Genomic DNA, 25,754 nt, shown 5'->3' on the forward strand with positions numbered 1-25,754 from the left:
CCATCCTTGCCATGCATGAGATCCAGCAATTCAGGAAAAAAAAAATTGAGTTTCTTATTTTAACGGATGCAAGGAAACAAATCGAAAACCTGCCACCCCACTGACCTCAAAACATCTGCAACGTTCCATCATCTTCTTCCTTAATTATCTCATACATAGCAGGCAGCTCAATGTGAAGTGATGGCAGGCAAGAAACCAAAGGTGGTTTAGGTACAGTAAGGATTTTAATGGAGGGGAAAAAAAATACAAATTCTTGGACTATGTAAAAAGAACAGCCATCGCATCTTAATAAACCGTCACAGAAATAAATACAGTCTACAAAACAGAAACTAGAAAATTCAAGCCAGGACATCGGAAAGAAAAAGCATTGTGTGTTTTATTCACTTACCAGGAATGATTACGACTACAGCATGACAGAGGGCACTGGGCATTCTGACAGCACCCGAACACAACAGCGTGCAGGCAGACTGCAATTTCAATGGTCTGAACATCTCATGAGCACAGGTACACGAATAGATTTTGCCTTTAATGTATAATCTCTAATAGTCTTCCTCGACATCGCTTAATTTTGCTCTCTCTTTCCCTCTGAGCCTTAAGACTACACTAACAACAAAAGGTTTGCCCTTTTGTCCTTTATTTTTGCCCAAAATTCAGGAGTTCTCCAACAACAAAAAAAAAAGGGTTTGGGGCAATTCGTTAATTTCGCCAGCGTTATACCATTGGTTTACTATTGGGTACAGCTCGTTGATATGCGGGCTGAACTAGTGCATCGGGCACAGAGTTACTGATACATACTAAATGCCCAGAAATTGGAATTCTAATGGAAACCTCTAGGATCGTTAGACCAAATCTTGCTCCTTTGAAAGGTAAGTTTCTTACTCAGTCATTACAATCACCAAAAGACCGAGGGAGGGAGGGAGAAGTTTCCAAAGCTTGAGGGGTGTCCTTTTTTGGAACTTATGGTCAAGTCATCCCATGCGCATTTGAGATAACTATGACTGATCAGCATTTCATAAAGAATTGGGGAGTGAGGCTGAGCCATTAATGATCTCTCTGTCGCCTGATAAAAGAGTTTTATGTCAACAGCTTTTACCCCTCTGACTCTGTATATATAGATTGCCTGTCAGAGAGATGAGTAGAAGCAGTGATACGTTGTCGATACATTAAAAATGATGGCAAAGGAGATTGGGACCAATCCCCAGTTAAGCGCTAATCAGCTGAGACACAAGTTCAATGTAAATTTCTGCGCAACAGCCAGGCAAACATACTCAATGCATTAACATAGGGGGAAGTGCTTAAATGTCAACCAAATGCAAGGGCTTGTTTTTTTGTAACACCTCAATCTCTCTCAGAAACATGCAGAACTGATTGAATTGCTAAACATATTACATTAGCAAGTTACCACGATGTGGGTATGTTCGTCAGCCATTTTGTGAACAGCAAGATCACACAAGTGGCATTGAGGTGAGCGACCAGATAAATCACTTGCTGGCAATGTTGGTTTAGAGAAGAATATCGACCAAGGGCACGGGGAAAACTTCAGTATTCTTTGAATAATGGGGTCTTTAACGTCCGACTGAATCTTGGGCAGATTAACACCTAATCTCTGACAAAGACGCACCCCACAAACTACTGTACAGCCAGCCTAGATTATGTGCTCAAGTCTTGGATTGGAGTTTAGGAAATGCTTGCGGAAGAGTCTTACATGGTATTTGCTCGCAGTCCACGATATGCACTGGTGGATTCAAAGCAGCACTGACAGCAGGGGGCGCCATGATCAATCCAACCATTGTATCATGTAGCCAACCCTCCCAAACATTATGGCACATTGGATAGAGGACACTGGAGCTGTGACTTCTGCGATGTTCTGAATTGCTCGGTGCGCTCGGGCCAATGGCAAGATAAGGCCCCTCTGGACTACAGCGGTTCAAGACAGCACTCACCACCACCTTCGCAAGGGCAATTAGGGATAGGCAATAAATTCTGACCTAGCCAGTGATGCCCACATCCCACGAATGGAATTTAAAAAATTCTACAGGCAAGACATGTCGTCACAAAGGCAAAACTCAGCGCACGGGAATGGAGGCTAAATCCAACCAGAATAAAAAAAAAAATTAAGTCTTTAAAACCACAAGGGTTAAATTGTGAGGAGAGATTGCACAAACTAGGATTGTATTCCTTGAAATTTAGAAGGGTAGGGGTGATTTCAAAGTTTTCAGGATAGTAAGGAGTCAAGGGAAAGAAATTATTTCTAATGGTTGGGGAGTACAGGATTAGGGAACATAGTCTAAAGATTCGGACCAGGTCTTTCAGGAGTAAATTTAGGAAACACTTGTACATACAAAGCATAGAAGAAATTTGGAAGTTGATGCCATGTCATTTATAATTTTAAATCTGAGATTTTTGTTAACAAACCCTATTAAAAGATATGGGACAAAGGTGAGTATATGGAGTTACTGCAGATCAGCCACGAGCACACTGAATGGCAGAACAGGCTTGAGGGGCTAAATGGTCTCATCCTGTTCCTATCTTCAGGCCCAGAGCCTGAAATGGATCCCACTGATATCAGGCAGTTGAACCACAGAGAGGGATCATTTTAACCTAACCCAACCCGGTCATCATGACAATGCTGGTTTTACACCCCTGGTCAGTATCGCTCCCAACTGAACTGAACGAGAAATTTGGGGATGGGATAAGAGGGGTTGGGGAGGCTGTAAAATCGATGTTGCAGTGGATCCCTTGGGATTCCCATCAGGCAGTTAGGTTAAAATTACCCCCGCGGTTTCAGTTAGTTACAACCCATAAGAGAGGAGATGCCAGGTGATAGGTGATCAAGGACAATTGTCCGTCAAGTGGACGGTCGCCCCCCTGATTTTTCCCTTGGATTTTTGGATGTAACAGACGACAGTGTCCATGAGTCAATTTTTTTTCTAAATTGACTCATGCTGTTTGTCATTTTGTTTTTAACAACAGTTAAAAATTAAAAATAAAACCATGTAGAGCACCTGCTGCTTCACCCTGGACCGATGTTAAATTAACCAACGGCATGAAGCTTTCCCCTCCATCACTTGAGAGTTATGCAAAAAAAGGTTACATTTCAGAAGAAGTATCTCCCATCACAAAATTAACATACTGTAAACAGAAAAGAAAATGAAAAGGAATGCAGGTGCTGGAAGCAGACAGCAGATGCATCAACACCTGTAAGGAGAAAGGAAGGGTTAATGTCTTGGCTATAATTTCAGGTCAACCCAGGGATCTGATAAGGGGTCTGCACCTAAATATTACCCTTGACACTGTTAGGTTTGTGTGTATTTCCTGTTCTTACTCTAACTTACTTATCCTTCATCTCAATCTTAAAAGAAAAGTCTAACCTCTGAACTTTTCCGGGATGGGGGGCGGGGATGAGGAACGTTTTCCACTTCAACCTAGAATTGGGAAAGCACAGCTTTTTATTCTGGAAGGTGACATATGAAAAACAAAGCTATCCAGGAGAGCTGCCTAAGATCATCAAGGTGTCACACCTGCATCCCTCTTTCTCTGTAGGGTCTACATTCTAAGGCAGAATGTAGTTACACTTTTTAAACACACCAGGCATTTTATTCTACATGCACAGGCCAATGCAATCTTACCACTGAGACCCTCGGGCATATTTTCCAAAACCTCTGTTCAGTTAGTCAAAAAATGTCAATGACACAAAACAACTCTGTATTTGTGAGCTACAATAAAGTGTTTTAGGTTCAGCCTGAACCCCTCTAGAAAACTGGTGACAGGCATTGTGGCTTCAGTAGCTCTGGAATCGGGGTGTGTAGTTCTTTGCGTTGGCGTTGTCTTGTGTGGTTATCAAGTCTATGATTGCTGAAAGGACAGCACAGTCTTTCGATCGATTATTCCAATCCACAGGCCGGGGCTTCTTAATCTTGTCTTGCAGGAGGGCATCTAGTTCCCTCTTCAGGTCCTGTGGTGAGGGAAGGGCCTCAGCATGAATACAAGTCCATATTAAACAGTGCAAGCCTACAACCAAAATCTAGAGATCTGATTAAATCTTCAACTGCATTTGGCCAGAGGAAGTCTCGTTGGACTAGCTTTTCTTTCATAAGATGCAATTTCTAACTAGAGGAAAAGGGCTAAAGACCTTCCAGGTGATCCTTACAGTGTTGGAAAAGCAAGCTTGTGAGAGTTTGCGCCCACGTACATCTTGATAAGATAACCACTGAGTGATCCTGTTGTTTCAGTGCCTCTGTGCTATTGAGCTAAGCAGACCCAATCAGTTCCCGGCTCGTGAAGTTAACAGGTCTCAGACAACTGCAGCATTGCGAATGCTACAATCAGTCATCGATTCGCCAGGTTAAGGAAATGTGTGTGGGGAAAAAAAAAATTCCAACTCATCACTATCCAGTGACCCATGCAGGGAAACATATGTATATGAATTTCAAGGGAGGTCAGAAATGGGCTTGCAGGTGGCACCCCTCACAGTCACTGACACTAAATTTGTAAAGAATGATCAATGTGGGGCAAAAATGCCAAGCATCTGAAGAACCACGTCTCAAACAACAGTCAGGTTCAGTACCTCGAGGAGTTGAGGGGAGAAAAGGGTAAAAGAAACAGCTTGAATAAAAATGGGGAAGTCACGGTGAGTGATTGGTTCTCCTAAACACTGTCTGGACAGTTTGTCAGTAGCTGGAGCTTTGAATTTTGCCCTGTTCTTGAATCATTATCAATCCTTCAGGATTTTAGTTTCTACAACAAAAAAACCGCAGTGCAATTCCCCACAACCCCAGGGAAACTCCCAGTATCCCGAGGAAATAAAGACAGAATGTGACGAGTGCAGACACTGTGGCCCTGACTATAACGCTCAACTCCAACTATAACCTATAAAGTGCCAAGTAAAATTGAGAGAATTAATTCCAAACTAGCAGCTGGTTTGAGGATTCATTTATCAGGCTTGCAGCCCACAACTTACGATCAGATTGCAAAGGCTATAATTAGGCTGACGAGCACAAATCAGCTCAATTGAGACTTTGATAACTTAATGAGGGATATGATTACCCATTTGTACAGTGTACCTATGCGTCTCATTGTTTCACACTTCAGGGATAAGTACAGTTTAATTGATATAAGAGATTGTTTCTCTGTGCCTGTCACAGAAACAATGCCGTCCATTATTATTTCTAATGGATCACAGTATTCAGGTTCTGGGCACTGCAGCTCAGGAAAGATATACTGGCCTTGGAAGGTGAGAAGCACAGATTCCTTAGCATGATACTGAGGCTAAAAGTGTTCATTTATAAGGGCAAGCAGCATGGACAAGGTTGTATTTCTGTGGGTACAGAAGATTAAGTTGAAGCATTCCCAATTATAGAGAAGTTATATCCCATGATAGGGGGAATCCAGGACAAAGGGACCATAACCTTAAAAGTTAGAGCCAGGCCATTCAAGGGTGATGTCAGGAAGCACTTCCGTACACAAAAGATCGTGGAAATCTGGAACACGCTCCGTCAAAAAGCTGTTGAGGCTGGGGGTCCAGTGAAAATTTTAAAAATGGGATTAATAGATTTTTGTTAGGCAAGCGTATTAAAGGGAACAGAACCAAGATGGGTAGGTAGATAGAGCTATGGTATCGGCTCGAGGGGCTGAATGGCCTCCTATTCCTATGTTCAAATGAAATATATATAAAAAATGACAGTCCATCTACAAATTAATCTGCAATTAATCTGATAATTCTAAGGTCAAAACTTCATTAATTCCAGATATTATTATTCACAATCAGCTACCGACAGAAGTTTATATAATGGATCTAAATTAATTCTGTTCACTGTGGTTACAGGTGTCAGGCTGGGAAATTGTTCACATACAGCGTGGTTTACTGATCTTCTCCCCTATCTCCTTCCTGCTGGGGTTTAGTTCCACATGAGCTGGTTACCCACCAGGATCTACCTCACGCATCAGTCAGCTGTGAAACTGAGCAAGGGTGGCCTGAGCCTGGTCAAATTCTCAACCAAAGTTCAAAACACAAGCACTTTCCAGAGGAAATCACTGGCTCTTGATCAGGAGTGGAAACCTGGCCAATCTGCATCTTCCTAACCCAGGATGTGGTATGTTATTAGGCTAGCATTACAAAGTAGCTTAGCATAGGAACAGGCCATTCAACTCATTTAGGCTTCTCCAACCACCACCCCCCCCTGCCCCCCCCCCCCGCCCCCCCTCTTCATCTAACCCCATCAATATATCCTTCTATTCCTTTCCCATCCAAATGCTTATTGCCCTTTCCTTCATCTATCCTATTCACCTCAGCTGCTCCATGCAGTACAGAGTTCCACATTTTACTGTAATGAGAATTTCTTCTCTCTCAGAGGGTCGTTAGTCTGGGGAATTCTCTTCCTCAGGCGGCAGGGGGAGGCTGGGTCATTGAATACATTCAAGGCTGAGTTAGACAGGTTTTTGATTGACAAGGGAATTGGGGGGTTATGGGGGGCAGGAAGGAAAGTAGAGTTGAGGCCACAATCAGTTCAGCCACGATCTTAGCAAATGACGGAGCAGGCTTGCGGGTTAGACTGGCCTATTCCTGCTCCTAATTCTTGTGTTCTTCAACCAATCTCCAGATAGAGGATTTTTTTTCTGAATTCCCTATTGATCTTATTAGTCACTATCATGTATTTATGGTCATCAATTCTGGTCTCACCCACACATGTAAACACCTCTACATTTATCTATCAAACCATTTTCATAATCCTCGAGGGCCTCCAACACAGATCATTTCCAGGTTTTCCCTTTTCTAGAGAATAAAAGAGCCCCTCCTTGTTCGACCTGAGTCCTGCACTAAAATCCCAGGAAATATCGGAGGGGGACAATTTGGATAACTTGTTCAAAGAGCCAGCAGAGGCTGGATGGGTCGAATGGCCTCCTTCTGTGCTGTATCAATCTATGAGAATGAGAGTTCAAATCCGACCATGGTAAGTTGAGGATTTGACTTCAAGTTTAAAGAAATCTGGAAGTAAAAAGATATCAGCAAAAGTGACACCATCAGATTGTCTTAAACAACCCAATTCAAACCACTACTTGCTACTTATCCATTGCTGAATACATTTAAGGCTAGGAGAGACAGATTTTTGGTCTCTCAGGGAATCAAGGAATCTGGGGAGCAGGTGGGGAGGTGGAGTTGAAGCCCAAGATCAGCCGTGGTCATATTGATTGGTGCAGCAGGCTCGATGAGCTATTTAGTCTTCTCCTGCTCCTATTTCTTATGTTATGTTCTAACTGACTCACTAGGGCCCCTCAGAGAAGTAAATCTAGCCGGTCTGGGCCTAGGTGTGACTCCAGTCCCGCCAATAACACCCACGTCCCAAGAATGAATTAAGAAATGAAGAGCCTTTTTGACTCAGCTGCCCGTGAGCTTAGGGAGCTGAGCAGTTGCAGGGTCCGTATTTATATCAGCCACCTACTGATAATCATAGTATCTTACAGCCAAGGTGGTGGTCATTCAGCTCATTGTGCTTGTGCCACCCTCTTTGAAAGGGCGATCCATTTAGACCCAAAGCTTCCTCCTCTTTCCCCACAGCACTACAATTTTGTTTCCTTTCCAAGTATTTATCAAATTCCTTTTTGAAAGCTACTATTGAATTTGCCTCCCACACGCTTTCCAAAAACTCGCTGCCAGTTCGCGGCAACTCACTATGTTAAAACAAAATTAGCCTCATTGCTTATCGCTTGTTTACTCAAGCAAAAGCCCCTTGTAATTAACTAATAAACTTTTTTCTTTTGAAACAAGTGCGAGGTTTACAGGCAGCTCTCCCCGAGGTTCAAAATAACAGCCCTAGAACTGGATCAGGAGATGATGATAAAAGAGGAAAGCAAAAAAACTGCGGATGCTGGAAATCCAAAACAAAAACAGGGTCATTCGGACTCAAAACGTTAACTGTGCTCCCCTCCGCAGATGCTGCCAGACCTGCTGAGTATTTCCAGGTATTTTTGTTTTTGTGATGATAAAAGAGGAATGATTTGGCTAATTAGCACAATAAACTAAGTTTCAAATCTACAGCGCGTTATTGAATTTCTCAAATAAAAACATGTTGCAAATGCACAGCAGGCCAGAATCGGTCTCCGCAAGCAAAAGATTGGTTTGAATTTCAATTCACTGTCACAATACAACTCTCGATTTGTTTTTTTTTTACCTTTACTAAATGGGCTATTCTAGATGGCGACTGGAACACAATCCACTCATCCACAGAGATGGTCTCCTGGCCCTGCTCCTTCTGTATCGAGATATCTCCTCCAAAGAACAGCAAAGAGTAAGGGGAGACCTCAGTGCAATCATACAGGTAGATCTGTAAAACAGTCAAGACACCAAGGTCCTCAAGTAAGTGCAAGTCAGCAACAGTATAGATATGGAAGACCCGCGCAATGGCCAGCTACTACTTAAATGCTGCAGTGGGTGCTGTAATTGGGACCAGGTGATCAGATGCATTCTAGTTCTAAACACACAGTGAGATCCGGCAAGGATAGGAAAATATTCAGTATCAACATACCCAATGGATCCTCAGCAGTCAAGTCATTCAGTAGCATTTAGGAAAATCTATAGGGGGTGCACCCTGCAGAATGCCCCAGGGCAGCACTGCTGGTTCTGAATTTCAGACCCCTATTAAAAACCTTTTCCTATTATGGGAAGAGAGAAAATCAGCCTTGTGGGGATTGAGGTGCGTGTAGCAGAAAACAGGTGCTGGTGAATCAACATTCCATTTTACACCCGCTCAACTTTCTTCTCTATTGAAGCCAACCAAGTTTGAAAAAAAAGGAAAATACTGGGCGGAGTGTGAAATGAGCATCTGATTCACTATCTCCCATTTCACCTTACAGCCTACAGCCAATTAAATACCCGTGATCATTTTAACTCTGAAAGCCAACCCACCGTTACATTTACAGGATTTTTTCACATTGCTGTGTAAACCTTAGCAATGAAATCTGCGTCAAACAAATTAGTGATAAGTGTTCCCCGGTTATGCTCATTGCAAACACTTAGGGTGGTATTTCAAAGTTTGCAATGGGGAAGAAGGAAGGGTGACGTGTGCCCCAAAAGGACAAATGCTCCCCAGGCACCCAGCTTTCTCTAAATGCTCCCAAAGTAAGCGCATTTGGGCTTGAATGGTCACTCTGTACTTCAGGAACACTACAAAGCTGTCCTCCAAAGACCAGGAATTCTGCTCTCCACCCCCCACCTTGGAAAGAACGACTTACTTTTTTTATTCATTCAAGGGATGTGGGCATCCCCAATTGCCCTTGAGAAGGTGGTAGTGAGCAGCCTTCTTGAACCACAGCAGTCCATGTGGTGTAGGAACACCCACAGTGCTGTTAGGGAAGGAGTTCCAGGATTCTGACCCAACGACAGTGAAGGAATATATGGTGAGTGGCTTGGAGGGGAACTTCCAGGTGTTGGCGTTCCCATATGCCTGCTGCCCTTGTCCTTCTAGATGATAGTGGTTGCGGGTTGGGAAGGTGCTGTCTAAGGAGCCCTGGTGAGTTTCTAACATGCATTTTGTAGATGGTACACACAGCTGCAACTGTGCATCAGTTATGGAGGGAGTGAATGTTTGTGGATGTGGTGCCAGTCAAGTGGGCTGCTTTATCCCGGACGGTGTCAAGCTTCTTGAGTGCTGTTGGAGCTACACTCATCCAGGCAAGTGGAGGGTATTCCATCACACTGCTGACCTGTGCCTTGAAGATGTTGGACAGGCTTTGGGAAGTCAGGAGGTGAGTTACTCGCTGCAGGATTCCTAGCCTCTGACCTGTTCTTGTAGCCAGTGTTTGTATGGCTAGTCCAATTCAGTTTCTGGTCAATGGTAAACCCCAGGATGTTGATCATGGGGGGGTACAGCGAGGGTAATGCCACTGAACCTCAAGGGACGATGGTTAGATTCTCTCTTGGTGGAGATGGTCATTTGTGCCACACAAGTGCCGGACAATGTTACTTGCCACTTGTCAACCCAAACCTGGATATTGTCCAGGTCTTGCTGCATTTGGACATGGACTGTTTCAGTAACTGAGGAGTCGTAAATGATGAACATTGTGCAATCATCAGCGAACATCCCCACTTCTGACCTTATGGTGGAAGGAAGGTCATTGATGGAGCAGCTGAAGATGGTTAGCCTAAGACACTACCCTGAGGAACTTTTATATGTGTGTCTTTCACAAGCCAAAGCACTTACTTCACTGCCAAGAAGTACATTTGAAGTGTAGTCACTGCTGTAATGAAGGGAAACATGGCAGCCAAGCTACACACAGTAAGCTCCCACAAAGAGCATTGGTGATAATGGTCAGATAATCCGTTTTAGTGATATTAGTCAAGGGATGAATATTGGCCAGGGCATTGCTGAGCGCTCCCTTGTTCTTTAAGATAGTGCGCGAGAGCACAGCCTCAGCTTAGCATTTCACCAAAAGACTGCACTATTCCAACAGTGTGGTACTCCCTCAATACTGCCCTAGGAGTGTGTCTATATTTTGTGCTCAAGTCTCTATGCTCAGACTTGAACTTGAACCCATCTGACTTAGACAGCAGAATGCTACCATCAAGCTGGTACACTGAAAGGTCGGAAAGCACATGGCTCTTATTGTTACAGCTGATGTTAGAGCCCCCAGAATCTCTTTGAGAAGGGCCGAGGGTACAAGAGATGGAGATGAATGATCCGCATGGCAAAACTATAATAGCGCTTCCCAAAGAAAGCCAGGGGTTGGAATTTTTGCAGGCATGATCCTTCCAAATGTAGTTTGAATCCAAAACGAGGGCTTCGGAACAATGAATATTTCACTAAAACCTTAAACCACAGGCTCGATACCACAATCCAGTGCTTCGAGTAAGTGCACCGTGGAGAACAATCAAAATGCTGCTCTCTCAGGCCTGTTGAAAGAAACAGATCAGGCTGAGGTGTCAGGAAGGGGCATTCCCCAGCAGGAGCAATAGGTTGTGGAATATCCCTTACATCCATAGAATAACTGTACTGTAACAGATCTGAGTGGTTTAGACAAGGAGCGAGGGAGACAGAGAGAAGGAGACTTTCATAGGAACACTTACGCTGCTTGTTCTCATCTTCAAATGGTAGATTAACCAGTTGTGCTCAAATTCACCCTCTTCGGCATTGACAGATTTTGGGTGAATGTTGACTCTTCCGTCTGACTTGGTGAAGACTTTAGCCCTGAAAGTACAAAGGTGAGGACCAGCAAGTCACCAGGATGCCTGGAGTCTAATTAAGGTTCTTGTAGAAGTAATGGCATGCGAACCCCTGACAATGGGGCTGAATTTCCTTTGGGATGGGAGAGTGGGGTGTCACCTGATTGTCAGCCATAGCTTTGGTGGAAGAATCGCAAACACTCAGAGACTGTGTTGTTCTGCTGGGGATTGCGGGCTTCATCCTCTTGATGTTACAGTGGAGAACAAGAGGGTCACAGGAAATGCGCCACCAAATCTTAAAAATTTCTACCTCTTTTTACTGAAACTCTTTCTTTATGTCCAAAAGGAAAATGTATTTCATTATGTGGGACGGATCACCCTCAAATGGAGGAACCAGGAGGAACTCTATTTTTACATCCCATCCAGTGAGCACTAATGATGAGTAAATGGTCTGATTATGTGAACAAAGGTATCATTCAGGGTGTCACTAAGTCTTTCAGGCTAGGAAATCCCTTCCTCATCTTTGTTGAGTGAGTTGATCTGAGTGTAAGAGTTGGTCTCTAATAACTGACCTGGGCCAGGGAGAGGGGGAAAAAATAAGCAGGATTCTTGGCTGACAGCCTCTTACCTCTTCTGGAGTGTGACAGTGAGTACTGACTTTGATTATATAAGTGTATGTGAATGTGTGACTGCGTGAATGCACACACTAATGTGTGTGAGAGTACGTGTGAAAGATTGTGTCTGCATGTGAGCACACGTTTGCATATTCATGAAAGTAGACATCAGGGAGATGAGGCTGGATTTTGACACCTTTCCCATCAATGTAGAATGGGCTGCTGATAATCAGAGATTAACCACTTGTGCGAGTTACCCTGAGGGTGATCAGTGCGTTTAACCCCAAAAGGAACTTTAAGAGCAGCCTTCATGTGGAGATAGGAAACTTGGCAAAAAGGGAAGCACTCTCCTTTGACAGGAAAATGGTGCTGTGAGGATCAAAGCTTGCTTCCATCTTGTTCAGCAGTCATTCCAGAAAAAAGCAAATGGGCCAAGTACATAACTTTTGCTCTATACTCCATCTAATGCTGCATCTGAGAACTGAAGGAACACTGACAAAACAGAGCAACAGACAACCCTGGAACTCTAGCTGCAAAACAACACTCAAAAAGGCCTAAGCAGCTCAAATTGTATTTACTGCATTTCTGTCCCTTCCGCATTTTATTTCAATTAAGCTAAACATTATAAACAAACAGGCTACATGAACACTGATAAATATCTGACAATTAAAGCAACACGTTGTACAATTGTTTAAATTTCTAATTTCCAAAAACAAAAAAGAAAACTCAAACATTGGCTTTCACACAGATATTACGCAGCAGCCGGAGAATTCCATTAACAACCTCACTGCACACATTTATACAGTAATCTAACATGATTTATATGTTAGGCAATATAGCTGGACAGCAGCAACCCTAAGCAAAGACATTAATTTGATGGGGCCAACCAGCCGGATCCAGCAAGTGTCAACTGGCTGTCGAGTGTCAGTTCAACAAGTCACACTCTCGCCTCTGGGTCAGAGGTCACACTTGGGCCTACAACAGGACCTCAGCCTAGATTGATAGTTCAGGCCAGTGCTAAGGGGAATGTTACACATTTAGAGATGCTGCAGTTTAGAAGACATGTCAAACCTACCCGTTTCTTTCAGGTTAAATTTAAAACTGCAATGGGAAAGGCAACAGGGTCATAAATATGGAAGAATGAAGTCAAATGGGCCAAATGGCCTTCTTTATGGACACAAGCCATAACTGAAGTCTCAAGTCCTTTGTTGACAGAGATGTTACAGCAGGGTTTCGAGAGCAGGTTACCCAGTGGCATTCTTATTACACAGGATAAATAGAATTTGCAATGCAGGAAAAGAAGCCATTCAGCCCAAAAATGCTCTGCCTGTATTTATGTTCCACACAAGCCTCCTCCTATCCTTCTGCACTTCATCCTTTCAGCATATTCTTCTTTTCCTTTCTCCCATGTACTTATCTGGCTTCCCCTTAAAGGTATCCAAGCTTTTCACTTCAGCTACGCTTTGTAATAATGAGTTTCACATTCTAACCACTTCCTGGGTAGAGATATTTTTGGCTGAACTCTCTGTTGAATTTATTAGTGACCACCTTTTCTTTATGACTCAGGTTCACATTGTCAAGTTGATTATGAAAAGTAATTTTCTCACATTTTTCTCTTCTTGCTGAAACTTGGTCGTATTTTTGCCACTTTTGGATATAAGCCAGCACAAACCACAGCTTTAATTAACTTCTCGTTGTCTGTTGGAACAGAACAGATATTATTCCATAAGAGTGACCGGAAAACAACAAGATTAGAAACGGCTTCATCCCTGCTGAGATTTTAATAGATTTTCCCTCCGTTAATTACCTGAGTTTATATTTGCCTTGGGATCTCTGGGATTCTTGCTGCTGACAAAGCCAGCCACCAGCAGGTGCTCGGCAAACTGTCCTTTCATGTTATGAAGCATCTGTAGTGACGCAATGAGTAAAAGGTTATTTCAAAACACTTCTCCAGCACGTCTGAAACCTTTTTCAACCACCTTAATAGGAGGACCCCCACTCACATAATGGAAATTGGAGCGTGCTAGAGAGCACCCCCCGCAGTTGTCTTACACATACGGTACAGCAATAGACTAGGCACAGAAGTGCAATACAGATAACAAGGCATCAGCGTACTGCACAACATGATGATGTCTCACAGTAACATTAGGAAGAGGGTATTCGGGTCTCTGTACCTGCTCTGTCATTTTCAATCACATCGTGGTTAATCTGTATCACAACTGCACTTTCCTGCCTTTGCTCCATATCCCTTGATACTCTTACCCGACAAAAACATTTATTGATCTTAGTCTCAAGGTTATGTTCTACAGAAATTGAGGTGGGTGTTCCAAGTGTCTGTTCTCTGGAACTCACTTCATAAATCTGACCACATTTCCAACTCCCTCACCCCTATAAATAGCATTTTAAACCCAATCTTTGGTCATTCCTTCTAACTGTTCCTGACCTGATTTGACGTCTGTTTCTCATGACCATTTTAGAATCATAGAATGATGCAGCACAGAGGGCAGCCATTGTGCCTGTGTCAGCTCATTTAAAGAGCCAGCCAATTAGTCCCATTCCTCCCGCTATCACCTATTAACACTGCAAATTCTTACTTTCAAGCACAAATCAAATTTCCATCTGAAAGTTATTACTCAATTATTTTATCCACCCTCTCAGGCAGTGCATTCTGGTCATAAAAAGAATTCTCACCTTTCTTCTGGCTTTTTTGGCTATTACCTTAACATGGATCCTCTGGTTACTGACCCACCCAACAATAGAAGCAATTACTCCCCGTCTACTCTATCCAAAGCCTCATACTTTTGAACGCTTGCAATAAATCTTCATTTAACCTTCTCTGTTTTAAAGGGAAAAATCACAGATTGTTACACAGGTTCGTTACCTGCAGATTGTTTGGAGAAAGAAAGTATTCCCAGCAGTAGTCTTTCTCTGACCTGAAACCTCTTCTTTTTGCCTCCTCCCAGCCCTGAAAACAGAAACATTCATCAATCAGACCACACTCAATGGAAGGTTGTAACAGTGTTGGCTGTGGCAAATCAGTCAAGAAAACAACCTGACAGAATCCTTTAAAGGTAAATACATGAAAGAACAATGCTCACCCTGTTATTAGAAAAGGAGGGCCCAATGTGTCGGCTGCGCGGAGAGACAGAGGGAATACCATCTAAGGCAAGACAAACATACAAGCGTGCTAATTAGGAGCAGGAGTAGGCCATTCGGTCCCTTGAGCCTGCTCCGCTATTCAACAAGATCACAGCTGGTCTGATTGTGGCCTCAACTCCACATTCACGCCTACCCCGGATAACCTTTGACTCCCTTGTTAGGAGTCTACCTCTGCCTTGAAAATATTCAATGATCCTGCCTCTACCACTCTCTGGGGAAAGAGAGTTCCATAGACTCACGACCCTCAGAGAAAGTTTTTTTCATTTCCATCTCCACCTGAAACTGGGGAACCCCTTATTTTTAAATTGCATCGCCTAGTTCTAGTCTCTCCCACAAGGGGAAACATCCTCTCAGCATCCACCCTGTCAAGTCCCCTCAGGATCCTATATGTTTCAATAAGATCACCTCTCAATCTTTTAAACTCCAATATATACAGGCCCAAACCTGTCCAACCTTTCCTCATAAGATAAACCGCATTCCCGCCAGCTCCCAATCTCAGGTGTCAGTCAAGTGAACTTTCTAAGAACTGCTTCGAACACATTTATACAACTTCTTAAATAAACTGTACACAGTGATCCAGATGTGATCTCACTGTACAACTGTTACAAAACATTCCTACTTTTATGCTTCATCTCCCTTGCAATAAATGACAACATTCTATTTTCCTTTCTAATCACTTGCTGTACTTGCATACTAACTTTTTGTAACTCCTGTATGAGGTCACCCAGATCCCTCTGTGCCTCAGGGTTCTGCAATCTCTCTCTATTTAAATAATATGCTGCTTTTCTATCCTTCCCCCGCCAAAGTGGACAAGTTCACATTTTTCCGCATTATACTCCATCTGCCAAATTTTTGCCCACTCACTTTACCTATCTATATCCCTTTGCAGCCTCCTTATGTCCTCTTCACAACTTACTTTCCTACCTATGGTCGTTTGGTAGCACAGAACTTGAGTACCGATGAAAAAAACGAGGGACTTTTTTGTTGAAGCTTTTTGTCTTGCACTCATCGAGACGACTCGCAAGAAACGACCAATGTCAGGGGAAACAACATATTTATACTGTATGAGAAGAGGGCGCTGATTGGTTGACAAGTGGACTGATTGGTAAAGGCACTGCCATGGAGGATACATAGTTGATTGTGACTGACGAGTAACTGCCCAGCATTGTTTGAAATTTAAACCAGGCAATTTGACCGCTGGAAATCTGAAACAAAAACAGAAAATTCTGGAAAAGCTCAGCAGGTCTGGCAGCGTCTGTGGGGAGAGAAACAGGGTTAACGTTCCGAGTTCGTATGGCCCTTTGTTAACTCTGTTTCTCTCTCCACAGATGATGCTAGACCTGCTGAGTTTTTCAGGCATTTTCTGTTTTTGAGTCAGATTTCCAGCATCCACAGTATTTTGCTTTTAACTTGACTCTGACTGCTTTTTTCAGAAATTTCCTACCTATCTTTGTGTCATCAGCAAAGTTAGCAACCATACATTTGGGACCTTCATCAAAGTCATTGATATAAATTGTATATAGTGGAGGCCCCAGCACGGATCCCTGTGGCACTCCACTCGTCACATCTTGCCAACCCAAAGCTAACCTATTTATGCTACTCTGTTTCCTGTTAGCTAACTGATCCTCCATCCATGCTGATATGTTACCTGCTGCACCATGAGCTCCTATTTTGTGTAGCAACCTTTGATGTGTTACCTTGTCAAATGCCTTCACGAAATCTAAGTACAGGACATCCACAGGATTCCCTTTATCTATGTTGCTTGTTACTTCCTCAAAGAACTCCAATAAATTAGTGAAACATGATTTCCCTTTCACAAAACCATGTTGACTCTGCCTGAGCGCACTGAGATTTTCTAAGTGCACTGCTGTAACCTCCTCAATAATAAATTCAAGCATTTTCTCTATGATAGGCTGTAAGCTAACTGGCCTGTAGTTTCCTGCTTTCTGTCCCTCTCCCTTCTTGATTAGAGGAGTCACGTTTGCAATTTTCAAATCTGATGAAGCATGATGAGAGAAGGCAGAGGCCAAAGACAGAGAGGAACAAGGAAGAAAAGGATAGTTGGACAATACAAGACGACAAAGAGGGTGACTGAGACTGACAATGGCAGCAGCATGTTATAGGCAACAAAGATGCAGGAAAACACCCAAGGGCAATAAACCAAGACATGAGGGTGACACCCATAGTATGAAACTGATAGCGCGCAACACCGAGTGGCACCATCAAACATAGTAGCTCGGAGTCATTTTGAAATTTGCACTATAGCTCCAATCTCGAAAAGTATTTGGCATACTTCAAAATCCTTGTCAGAACTATTGACATTACAATCTGTGAAAACCAAAATGGAAATTAGCAATTCTCCATGAAGCAAATTGCTGACACCTCCACTAACCCCAGCTTATTCTTTGCAATGATGAACTCTTAGAACTGAAGTAAAAGTGATTTACAACTGGTCACGCTCATGTTAGAAATCTGCTAATTGACATTGCTGATTTTTACCTCCCAATTATCTCCTCCTGAAGGTGGTTTTCATAACTGGGATCAGGCAACTGCCAATACCTTGGATGAAACCCACTCCACACAAGTGAGTAAACATCGGTAGGCTATTCAACCACCAGTGTCATCATGGACATGCCTGACCCTGTCTTCACTTACACAAGCAAACTTTCCAACAGAGGGCAGTCTACAACGGTCAGGAAAAGCCAGCAGCTTCCCATTTTCAGAGAAATGAGATGGAACTGTGGAGTGCTATCCCTAAGACACAGAGGAAAAAAAAAAATTCCATGGGATATAAAACCGAGCTAAAGTTATCCAGCAAACCGACCGGCTGTGGTAATCAGGTGTGGGGAGCCGGTTGACTTTGGGCCTTAATGCCGGAGCTGAAGGAAAAGAAAAAATCTCATTGGGATTCGCGCTCTTTGTTTGGTCAGAAACAGAGGACAATCCCCTACTTCAGATTCAAACCTCACCACAAGAGGTAAAGGACTGCTTGCAAACCTTCCCCCTACCCACTTCCCCAGCAAAGCCATTTCAGTTTATGAACGGTTAGAGTAAAAGTTTTGCTGCACCCCAACGTTGCATTTTCCCAAAATTTCGTAACATGTTACTCGGTGTTACTGTGCCCATTATCGCTGAAGATAGTCACATTAGCCATGGCTCAGTGGGTTGAACTCCTATCTCGAAGTTAGGAAGGGGTGCATTTGAAGTCCCACTTCAGATGTGTGAGCACAAAATCAAAACTGACCCTCCCAGTGGAGTGCTGCAGGTTTGTTGCACATCTGGATGTGCTGCCTTTCGGATGCAGTGTTAAGCCAAGGCCCTGTCTGCCCCCTCAGGTGAATGTAAAAGATCCTGTGGGATTACTTCAAAGAGCAGGGGTGTTTTCCCCAGCGCCCTAGCCGATATTTATCATTCAACCAACATCACTATAGACAGATGACCTGGTCATCATCACATTACTGTTCACGGGCGCTTGCTGTGTCCAAATGGGTGGCACGTTTCCTACGCTGACTACATCTCAAAAGTACGTTAGTGGCTATTAAGTGTTTTGGGACACCAGAGGCCATTAAAGATGCTATAGAGACGTGAATCTTTCTTACCCTTTACACAAGAAATCAAAACATAAAAAGCCGCAGAGGACAATATTGCTAACAAGTTTATAGACGATTTTTTTTTTAAAAAGAGGTAAGAACAGTAGCTCCATGGGTTTCTGACAAAGCGACAAGGCTTCAAACATTTATTCATCATTTCACCTATGAGGTGCTGGCTTACAAACCGAGTTGCCAGCAGTTCCTGTTTCTACTTCAGGTTTTCAGCATGCCTCTGTTGTATATTTAAGCATTACCTACCTTAAACGCATTGACCACAGTCAGGTGGTCACTCCGAGACTGCTTGGACAATTCTCGGCGTTTTGCATCTGCCAGTTTCTCTTTACCCTGTCAGCAGCACAAAAACAGGAAGGTTAAACTTGCAGCACTTATTCACCACTGAAGAAACTACTAACTTTTTACATAGCGTTTTTTTTTTATCCATTCATGGGATGTGAGCTTTGCTGGCTGGGCCAGCATTAATTACCCATCCCTAGTTGCTTTTGAGAAGATGGTGGTGAGCTGCCTTCTTGAACTGCTACAGTCTATGTGCACCCACAGTGCTGTTAGGGAGGGAGTTCCAGGGCTTTGACCCAGCGACAGTCAAGATGTGAGAGACTTGGAGGGGAACTTCTAGGTGGTGGTGGTCCCATCTATCTGTAGCCCATCTCCTTCTAGATGGTAGTGGTCATGGGTTTGGAAGGTGCTGTCTAAGGAGCCTTGATGAATTCCTGCAGTGCATCTTGTAGATGGTACACACTGCTCCTACTGTGCGTCGGTGGTGGAGGGAGTGAATGTTTGTGGATGGGGTGCCAATTAAGCGGGCTGCATTATCCTGGATGGTGTCAAGTTTCTTGAGTGTTGTGGGAGCTGCACTCATCCAGGGAAGTGGAGAGTATTCCATCACACTCCTGACTTGTGCCTTGTAGATGATGGACAGGCTTTGGGCAGTCAGGAGGTGGGTTACTCATCGCAAAATTCCTAGCCCCTGACCTGCTCTTGCAGCAACGGTATTTATTTGACTGGTTCAGCTCAGTTTCTGGTCAATGGCAACCCCCAGGATGTTGATAACGTCAAGGGGCGATGGTTGGATTCTCCCTTGTTGGGGATGATCATTGCCTGGCGTGAATGTTACTTGCCACTTATCAGCCCAAGCCTGGATACTGTCCTGGTCTTACTGCATTTGGTCATGGACAGCTTCAGTATCTGAGGAGTCGGGAATGGTGCTGAATGTTGTGCAATCATCAGCAAACATCCCCACTTCTGGCCTTATGATGGAAGGAAGGTCATTGATGAAACAGCTGAAGATGGTTGGGCCAAGGACACTACCCTGAGGAACTCCTGCAATGATGTCCTGGAGCTGAGATGACTGACCTCCAACAACAACAACCATCTTCCTTTGTCCAAGGTAAGACTCCAAACAGTGGAGAGTTTTCCCCGATTCCCATTGACTCTAGTTTGCTAGGGCTCCTCCATGCCATACTCGGTCAAATATGGCTTTGATGCATCACTCTCACCTCACCTCGGGAGTTCAGCTCTTTTGTCCATGCTTGAACCAAGTCTGTAATGAGGTCAGGAGCTGAGTTGTTCTGGTGGAACTCAAACTGAGCGTCAGTGAGCAGGTTATTGCTAAGCAAGTGCTGCTTGATAGCAGTGTTGATGACTACTATTATTGATGATGGAGAGTAGACTGATGGGACGGTAATTGGCCAACCCAGATTCATCTTGCTTTCTGTGTACAGGACATACCTGGGCAATTTTTCACATAGCCGGGTAGATGCCAGTGTTGTAGCTGTACTGGAACAACTTGGCTAGGGGCGCAGCAAGTTCTGGAGCACAAGTCTTCAGTACTAATGTCAGGGCCCATAGCCTTTGCAGTATCCAGTGCATTCAGCTGTTTCTTGACATCACGTGGAGTGAATTGAATTGGCTGAAGACTGGCATCTGTGGTGCTAGGGACCTCTGGAGGAGGCAGAGATGGATCATCTATTCGCACTTCTGGCTAAAGATTGCTGCAAATGCTTCAGCCTTATCTTTTGCATTGATGTACTGGGCTCCCCTATCATTGAAGATGGGGATATCTGTGGAGCCTCCTCCTCCAGTGAGTTGTTTAATTGTCGACCACCATTCACGACTGGATGTGTCAGGGCTGCAGAGCTTAGATCTGATCTGTTGGTTGTGGGATCGCTTAGCTCGGTCTATCGTTTGCTGCTTATGCTATTTGGCATGCAAGTAGTCCTGTGTTACAGCTTCACCAGGTTGACACCTCATTCTTAGGATTCCTGGTGCTGCCCCCGGCATGCACTCCTACACTCTTCATTGAACCAGGGTAGGTCCCCTGGTTTGACTAATGGTGGAGTGGGGGATATGCCAGGCCATGAGGTTACAGATTGTGTTCGAGTACAGTTTTGCCGCTGCTGATGGCCCACAGCGCCTCATGGATGTCCAGTCTTGAGTTGCTAGATCGGTTTGAAATCTATCCCATATATCACGTTGGTAGTGCAACACAATACGATGGAAGGTATCCTTAATGTGAAGGTGGGACTTCGTCTCCACAACGGCCGCGCAGTGGTCAGTCCTACCAATATTGTCAGGGACAGATGCATCTGCGGCAGGCAGGTCGGTGAGGATGAGGTCAAGTATGTTTTTCCATCTTGTTGGTTCCCTCACCATCTGCCAACTAGCAGCTATGTTCTTAAGGACTCGGCCCGCTCGGTCAGCTTTAGTAGTGGTGCTACCGAGCCACTTTTGATGATGGACATTGAAACCCCCCACCCAGAGCACATTCTGCGCCCTTGCCACCCTCAGTGATTCCTCTCAGTGGTGTTCAACATGGAGGAGCACTGATTCATCAGCTGAGGGAGGGCGGTATGTGGTAATCAGCAGGAAGTTTCCTTGCCCATGTTTGACGTGGTGCCATGAGACTTCATGGGGTCCAGAGTCGATGTTGAGGACTCCCAGGGCTACTCCTTCCCAACTGTACACCACTGTGCAGCCAACTCTGCTTGGTCTGCCCTGCCAGTGGGACAGAACATACCCAGGGGTCCTGATGGGGGTGGCTGGGGTGTTATCTGTAAGATATGATTCCGTGAGGATGACAATGTCAGGCTGTTGCTTGACTAATCTGTGAGACAGCTCTCCCAATTTTGGCACTAGCCCCCAGATATTACTAAGGAGGGCTTTGCAGGAGTGACAGGGCTGAGTTAGCCGTTGTCGTTTCCGGTGCCTAGGTCGATGCCTCTCGGTTCTTGCAATCCTGTTAGGGAAAGAACCTTCACTCTCAAAAAAATTCTAAGAAGCCCTCTAAAATAGTGCATATTTAAACATTTCCCTCCGCTGTGCTATTACATTGATTGTGACTGCACCGCAGAAGTAATTCATTATGTGAAAAGGCATTTTGATAACATGATAAGTTGTTGCATCCTGATTTCTATTCAATTTGCCCTAATGCAGTATTACAATGCTTGGTGAGGAATAAGCCCACAACGTGACCAGACTATCATTGAGTAAATAAGGTGGAGATATACTAACATCAACACCTCTCACAAAGTAATAGTTTAAATGAATGGCCAATGCCCCAGCTGCAAGTCTCTCTCTCTGCTGAGGCTCAGAGCAAATCTAAGAGGAACATTGGACCAAGAGGGGGCCATTCAGTCCCTTGAGCCTGTTCTGCCACTCAATTCGAACATTGTGGGTCTGTATCTTGAGTCTTATTTTCCTTGCTTCTATAATCCTAAATATTCTTGCTTACAGAGATCAATCTCAGAATTGAAGTGTTCAACCAGCCTCCACAGTGCTTGGGGGGGTTGGAAAAGAGTTCCAGGTTTCCACTACACTTTGTGTGAAGAATTGCTTCCTGACTTTACCCCCTGAATAACCTCGCTCTCATTTTAAAGGATTTGCCCCCTTGTTCTCGGTAGTTTCTCTCAATCTGCCTCATCAAATCATTGAATCAAGCTTTCAGATCACTCCTTAATCACCTATCCACAAGGGAATGCAGGCCTAGTCAATGCAACATGTTCTCATGATTTAAGCCCTTTAGCCTTTGTATCATTCGGGTAATAATCTTATCACTTTACCAATGGGATCACAAATGGGTCCTTGAAACTGAGACTGGCTGCGATGGTGAGGACAGGGTCCAAACAGCACAACAGTGCTCCAAACAGAATCATTTTCCCGATGTGGGGCTCCACGGGCAGACGGGCTAAATGGACCCCTAGCGGAGTAAGCTCTTCATTCCTGTCCAAGGCATTCTGTCAGAAAGGGAAAAAGGAAATTTTAAAATCTTCAGAAAAGCTCTGCAAACATCACACAATCTGTTACAAAAGGAAAAGTAGCAAAACAGAACACTCATCATTCTGGTCATGATCACCTGCACACAGAATCTCAGAAATGTTACAGCGCAGGAGGCCTTTTTTTTTAGGGTGTAGGCGTCACTGGCTAGGCCAGCATTCATTGCCTATCCCTAATTGCCCTAGTTCAGAGGGCATTTAAGAATCAACCACATTGTTGTGAGTCTGGAGTCACACATGTAGGCCAGACCAGGTAAGGACAGCAGGTTTCCTTCCCTAAAGGACATTAGTGAACCAGATGGGTTTTTATGACAATCGGTAATGGTTTCGTGGTCATCAGACTCCTAATTCCGGATTTTTATCTGCCATCTGCCGTGGTGGGAATCGAACCTGGGTCCCCAGAGCATTACCCTGGGTCTCTGGAATACTAATCCATTGACAATACCACTACACCACTGCCTCCTCCCTTTGGCCCATAATGTCTGTACTGGCTGTCTGAATGAGCATGTCGCCCAGTGCCATTCTGCTGCCTTAATCCCATAACCCTGCACATTGTTTCAGACTTTTCAGAGCTCTTCCCACTCATTTTTAGGTCATTTTGAGATGCGCAAGTGAAAAGGGAACATCCCACTCTTTCCACTACTAGTGGGCTATCCACAGGATTCACTGCAGCGACTCACTCAATTTTCTTCAACAGTACCGTCCAAACGTGTGACCTCTGCCAGCTAGAAGGTAAAGGTCAGTCGGCCTACATGGGCAGGCCACTACCTCCGAGTTCCCCTCATAGTCACACACATCAGCCTGACTTGGGCATATATTGGTTGCTCTCTTGTGCCTGCTGGATCAATATCCTGGATCTCTCTACCTAACAGCAATGTGGGGGTCCTTTCACCACAGGCTGGAGTGAGTCAAGGAGATGGCTCACCACCAATAATAAATGCCAGCCTTGCTAGTGACACCCATATTCTGAGAATTAATAACTAAAAAAAAATTCCACTTCCAGCACTTCATGACAGAAGTAACAAGGATTCTGAATACATTTGCCAATGTTGTAATGATATGATAATGACGGAAATAGATTTTCAGACATATTTTCCGTCACTCTTAAAAAATTCACACTTGGCATATTGGCTTCAGGAGCTAGACAGGTATTTATTGCCCACCCCTAGTTGCCCTCCAGAAGGTAATGGCAGGTCTTCTTCTCGAACCCGTATGGTGAAGGTGCACCCATGATAATGTTGGGTAGCAAGCTCCAGGATTGTGACTCAGTGACAAATAGTCCAAAGCTGGTAGGCGCTTTGGAGGGGTCTTGGAAATGGTGATGCTCCCAAGAAATTTCTGTCCTAGTCCTTTTAGATGGTGAACCTTGCCAGTTCGGGACGAACTGTGGAAGCAGCCTTGCCAGGTTGCTAGGGCATCTTGCAGATAGCATATTCTGCAGCCACTGTGTGAAATGCCAGGTGATTGGAATGTTAAGACAGCAGAAGGGGTTAACAAAGATAATCAGTCACAGGGCAATCTAATTCACTAAGCACAGTCTCACCATAAGAAAATAAATCTAAGACAATATTTGGCCATGCTGCCCTCTCAAACACTGGCCTAATCCTGCCCTTGCCCAATGACTCCAAGATGCAGCGGAACAAGGTTCTTAACTGCAGTGTGTCTCGCTCCGCTGCATCCCAGAGTCAGTTCAGGCTGCGACTGTGTAACTAAAGAGAAACTGTTTCTAATGGCTGTAGCATTCACAACCAGACTGCACAGATATAAAACTATTGGCAAAAAACCGAGAGGCAGCATGAGGAAAAACCTTTTCACGCATTGAGTGGTTAGGAAAAACTGCCTGATAGAGTGGTGGATACAGATTTAACAATAGCTATCAAAAGGGTATTGGATCAATACTTGACAGAGAAAAAAATTGTAGGGATAGGGGGAACAAACAGGAGGGTGGGACTATTTGGATAGGCCTACCAAAGAACCAGTACAGACTTGATTGGCCGACGGTCTCCCTCTGTGCTATGGTTCTGTCACTCTGGACTTGGGTTGCACTGACACAGTCACTGAGGCGTAAAAGGAAAATCACTTTGTAACAGGAGCTTTACAGTTCCAAAGTCAGCCAGCAAAAGGAGCTGAGCTTGCCTGTCAGCTGACTTTAGGTCAGCAAATACCTACCAGCTCTTTAAGATGGGTCACAGCCAGGTTGACAGCTTCCTTCGATGGAGGCTGCATTGCCTTCTCCAGGAAATGGGCAATTCGACCAAGATTTAAAATCTATGGCAAAATTAAAACAAAACGCACCTGGTTAATCAAACACATTGTCACACACAGATGAAAGCAAAGATCCTTAATCAACCTATATGTTTTTAAAATAAACCTCTTGACTGTAAAAGAAAATTTTCATAATTTAAAACTTGGGGCTTTTAATATATTCCACACCTTCATGTATTTATGCCTTTAGAATAGCATTAAACTATAAAACTGTTATTTAACACTTCAAATACAAATGGTAGTCATTTTACATTAAAAGACAAAATTGTGAAAAGATGCTCAAATTATAACCAGGTGTCAAATTTATTTAAACTTCCAACTAGGGAAGAGGAGAATGAATGAGTGAACTATAAATATAAGTATTCCAGCAGAGTGTCTGAATTATTCATCATCCAAGTCAGATGATACGTATTTTGAACTGACAGCAGTGATGTACCACGTTTATTGACAAATCTGCAGCCAAGGTGGAACCAAGTCTCCTTAACTCTAGTTACTATTAAATAAGCACAGGTTCAAAGACCAAAGTTTAATGTTGTCTAATTAGGGAACTTTGCAAATTGAAGATTTCTAGCCAACTTCAAGCTGCATCTCTAAAAAACATCGCTTCACATTAAAACAAAGTGCTGTGTCTGGGTGACCTCGACATAACAGTGTTGAGACGGAGGATACAATCTGGCCTGCT

The 25,754-nt window shown here is 43.9% G+C and overlaps 1 protein-coding gene across 1 annotated transcript in view; it reads right to left on the bottom strand.

Moving 5' to 3' along the window:
• Positions 1-205: 205 nt before the first annotated feature.
• The window catches only part of dhx36 (DEAH (Asp-Glu-Ala-His) box polypeptide 36), a 99,750-nt gene continuing 74,201 nt past the window's right edge, over positions 206-25,754 (bottom strand). Inside the window, exons 17-25 of the mRNA XM_078564333.1 lie at positions 24,977-25,075; positions 22,595-22,768; positions 18,777-18,863; positions 14,651-14,734; positions 13,577-13,676; positions 13,377-13,467; positions 11,060-11,180; positions 8,169-8,321; positions 206-3,955 (exon numbers count right to left, since the gene is read on the bottom strand). Of these exons, the coding sequence (XP_078420459.1) occupies positions 3,782-3,955; positions 8,169-8,321; positions 11,060-11,180; positions 13,377-13,467; positions 13,577-13,676; positions 14,651-14,734; positions 18,777-18,863; positions 22,595-22,768; positions 24,977-25,075 (1,083 nt within the window). The 3' untranslated portion in view covers positions 206-3,781. The remainder of the gene's footprint in view (positions 3,956-8,168; positions 8,322-11,059; positions 11,181-13,376; positions 13,468-13,576; positions 13,677-14,650; positions 14,735-18,776; positions 18,864-22,594; positions 22,769-24,976; positions 25,076-25,754) is intronic.

The sequence above is a fragment of the Cetorhinus maximus genome, chromosome 19 (genome assembly GCF_964194155.1).
Source record: "Cetorhinus maximus chromosome 19, sCetMax3.hap1.1, whole genome shotgun sequence".
Lineage (NCBI taxonomy): Eukaryota > Metazoa > Chordata > Chondrichthyes > Lamniformes > Cetorhinidae > Cetorhinus > Cetorhinus maximus.